The sequence below is a fragment of the Orycteropus afer genome, unplaced genomic scaffold (genome assembly GCF_000298275.1).
Source record: "Orycteropus afer afer isolate SDZICR_OR568_19922 unplaced genomic scaffold, OryAfe1.0 scaffold00647, whole genome shotgun sequence".
Classification (NCBI taxonomy): Eukaryota; Metazoa; Chordata; class Mammalia; order Tubulidentata; family Orycteropodidae; genus Orycteropus; species Orycteropus afer.
Genome location: NW_006922234.1, coordinates 837,090 through 840,831, shown reverse-complemented (window position 1 = coordinate 840,831; position 3,742 = coordinate 837,090). Strand labels below are relative to the sequence as shown.

Genomic DNA, 3,742 nt, shown 5'->3' with positions numbered 1-3,742 from the left:
AGGCTGTCAATCTTCACGGAAGCAAAGACCAAATTAAACCCAGTGGAAGCAAACCCCAAATTAAACCCACTAGGGTGGAGTTTATTCTGACCCACAGCACCTCTAGAGGACAGAGTGGAACTGCCCCATAGGGTCTCCATGGCTGTCAATCTTCCCAGAAGCCAACTGACTGTCTCATCTCTCTCTCACAGAGCAGCTGGTGGGTTCTAACAGCCCACGTTTCTGTTAGTACCCAAGTGCTTAACTACTGTGCAGAGCACTTTGATACAATATAAAGAAGCTTGAAAAACATTTACTTGGAACAGTCAACCCAACAACATCGGAATACATATCTTCTCAACACGTTTTAAAATGTTAAAATCATAAAAAAGAAAACTCCTCTGACAAGGACAAAATTAAAGTATAAACCAAAACCAGAAGTATATCACAAGCCTCCAAATACTTGGAAAGTAAACAACACACTTGTAAGTAACCATGAGTCAACGAAAAAATTACAAGGGAAATTAAAAACCTTTGAAATCCATAATAAGGTAAACACAGGTATCAGCATGTGTGGGAGGTTAGTAAAGCGGTAGTTAGCCCCAAGTGCTTCCATCCGAAAAGAAGCAAGCTCTGCGATCAATCATAAAATATTCCACTTGAAGAGACCAGAAAATACTAGTTCTTTGAGAAGGTCAACAAAATTGGTAACTCTCTAGCCAGTTTTTTCTTTCTAGAAAATAAACAAAGCCACACATTGACCATATTACGAATGTTGTTTGTCGGCTCCAAGTCAACGAGCTCCATGTGTGCAGAGAACAGCTCCACACACTTTTCAAGGCTGTAACCTTTTTAAAGTAGATAGCCAGGCCTGTCATCCGAGGCGCCTCTGTGGGTTCCAACTGCCAACGTTTTTGTTGTTAACTGTGTGCACCGGCCCATGAGCTCCTATTCAGAATGATAGAGGTGATAGCAACACAGATTCTACAGATGTGAAAAGGCTAAGGAAGCAATACTATGAATAGTCCTGCTGGTTTGTGTATAGGGTGCTGGACAAAGGGAAGATTAGGTCAGGCGCGCTCCACCCGCACAATGTGTGGCCCCAGTGTCCCTCCTCACGCCTAAATATATCTGAATATTTCTGTACAAGTTTTTGTAAGGACGTTGAGGAGCCCTGGTGGCGCAGTGCTTAAACAGCCTGGCAGCTAACCCAAAAGGTTGCCCGTTCCAACTCAGTAGCTGCGCAGTGGGAGGAAGATGTGGCTGTCTGCTGCCCCAACATTTACAGGCTTGGCAGCCCTCTAGGGCAGCTGCACTGTGTGTCACAGGCTTTCTAGGGGACCCAAGGGGTTTCGGGCCTTGGCATTGGTGTGTTTCCACACCTCCTGGGTAGAAGTGTTGGGGCGGGTTTGCACGTGGTTTGCTCCATGTTAAGAGTGTGCCCTCATTCCCCTGCAGGCATCCCCCAAGGCCTGAGCCCACGCTCCCCAACCAACTTCCCCGCCTGTGGCTTCAGGGCCCACCTGATAGTGCGACCAGTCGACCAGCCGGCTGCAGCTTCCGTGAGGCGAGGTCGCCTGGCGGGGGCGGCCTGCTGGACTAGGCCTTTCTTGCGTCACCTTGGGCCCGACGACTGCAGCCGGGGCCTCTGCGCTTCAGTCTGCTGGTCCGCGGAGGAGGGCTCAGACGCCGCCGCCATTGCCCTCGTGGCTGGCGCTCCGCGACGCCCCGATGGGCTTGTTCGTGTCCAAGGCTGCCCTCGCGGCGACAACCGACGAGCCCACGGAGCCCAGTCCGCAACATCTGGCCGGTGAGTGGAGGGGCCCCGCGCGCCTGAGAGCTTGTCTGTGAGCGGGGGATCTTCGGGGCGGCAGGCTACGTTGCAGCCATTGCGGCTGATAGACAGTTTGGAGAGGAAAGAGGATTTTGAACTGGTAAACAGGGAATCATATTCTCGACTGGGAAATGAAGTGATAAGAGTTCCTTTTAGAGGTGCTGTGTGAAGGGAATTTATGGAGGGCCAGTATCCTGAGGCAGGAAACTGGGAGGCTGTAGCAGTGCCCTAGGCACAAGACAAAGGGAATGAATTAAGAAGGGTACTCAGTAAGGAGCTGAGCGATGCAGTCAGGGAAGGCTGGACCGAACCTTCACGGAGTGACACTTCTGCAGAGCGGCAATATGACATAATGGTGAATAGCTTGGTCCCTGAGGTCAAGCAAATCTGGTTTCAAACCCCACTCATGCCAATGAACTATCTGGATGACCTTAGGAACATTATGTCCTTTCTCAAGTCCTAGCCAGTCATGTAACAAGCACTTTTTGTAACCTGTTATGTGCCAGCCACTATGCTGAGTCTTGGGCAGACTCACACTCATTTACTGCCATCGAGTCAGCCCCGACTCCTAGCAACCCGTCCTTGGGTTTCTGAGGCAGTATCACTACGAAAGTAGATTGCCCAACCTTCCTTCCGAGGAGTGGCTGGTGGGTTGGAACCACCAACCTTCTGATTAGCAGTCAAGTGCCTTCAGCACTATGACACCAGAGCTCCATAATAGGGTTGTTGTTGTTGTTGTTTGCCGTCGAGTCGGCCCCGACTCATAGCGACCCCTCCTTGGGTTTCCGAGGCAGTATCACTACGGAAGTAGGATTGCCCAACCTTCCTTCCGAGGAGTGGCTGGTGGGTTTGAACTGCCAGCCTTCTGGTGAGTAGTCAAGTGCCTTAGGCACTATGCTACCAGAGCTCCTCCATAATAGGGTAGACAGGCATTAATAAATATTTTTGTAACATAAAACCAGAAAACCAAACCCACTGCCATCGAGTTGATTCCAACTCATAGCAACCCGGTAGAACTTCCCCATGGGGTTTCCAAGGCTGGCAATCTTTACAGAAGCAGATTGCCTCATCTGTCTCCCACAGAGCTGCTGGTGGGTTTGAACTGCCAACCATTCGGTTACTAGTCAATCACTTAACCACTATGCCACCAGGGCTCCATTGATGTAACGTACCCCAAAACCTACTGCCATGGTGTGCACTCTGACGTATATCAGTATAAATCGTACTAAGCGTAATGAAGACCAAGTTTCGGTCTCTTTGTTGTTTCCCAAGCTTTGATTGCATCTGTATTGCAGGTGAAGTGACCAGTGCTACTTTGGAAAATTGTTTCTCCATCTCTCCCTCAATGCTTTTCAATGTTTCTCGTTTAGAACTGCTCCGGTACATAAATGGGACCAATCTGAGTGTTGCACACCTGGCTGATATTCTTTGTGAACAAACGGCAAATGGCAGCTGGGTGGTGGTGCTTAAAGCCCTGGTCACCGTGCATCACCTCATGGTGCATGGGAAGGAGGTGAGTGTGCTGAGCGATCGTTGCCTTCCTCCACCGCAAGGGGCTGTGTGAGCAATAGGTGTAGATAACATTTCAGCCACCAATTCTCAGTTCTTTGGCTGATTTGGAACAGCAATTCAAATGTGTTACTGCATAGCGGCATTACTTTTCCAGGGGAGACAGGACACCCAAGTGTCTTTTGTCCACACCTCTCTGCCTCTCCCCACTGACACACACACTTCATATTTTCAGAAATGAAATGCTATATGACATTATAATTTTCAGTTTTAAATCTGCATTCTGTCTCAGCTTTGCATTCAAATAATAAGATTGAGAAATTGGCTGCTTTTGAAACTTACTAGAAAGCTCTGGCGGTGTAGTGCCTAAGGCAGTTGGCTGCTAACCAGAAGGCTGGCGGTTCAAACCCACCAGCCACT

At 49.2% G+C, this 3,742-nt stretch overlaps 1 protein-coding gene across 1 annotated transcript in view; it reads left to right on the top strand.

Moving 5' to 3' along the window:
- Nucleotides 1-1,710: 1,710 nt before the first annotated feature.
- LOC122151684 (phosphatidylinositol-binding clathrin assembly protein-like) overlaps nt 1,711-3,742 on the top strand; it is a 12,083-nt gene continuing 10,051 nt past the window's right edge. The window contains exons 1-2 of the mRNA XM_042783080.1: nt 1,711-1,789; nt 3,184-3,326. Coding sequence (XP_042639014.1) covers nt 1,711-1,789; nt 3,184-3,326 — 222 coding nt within the window. The remainder of the gene's footprint in view (nt 1,790-3,183; nt 3,327-3,742) is intronic.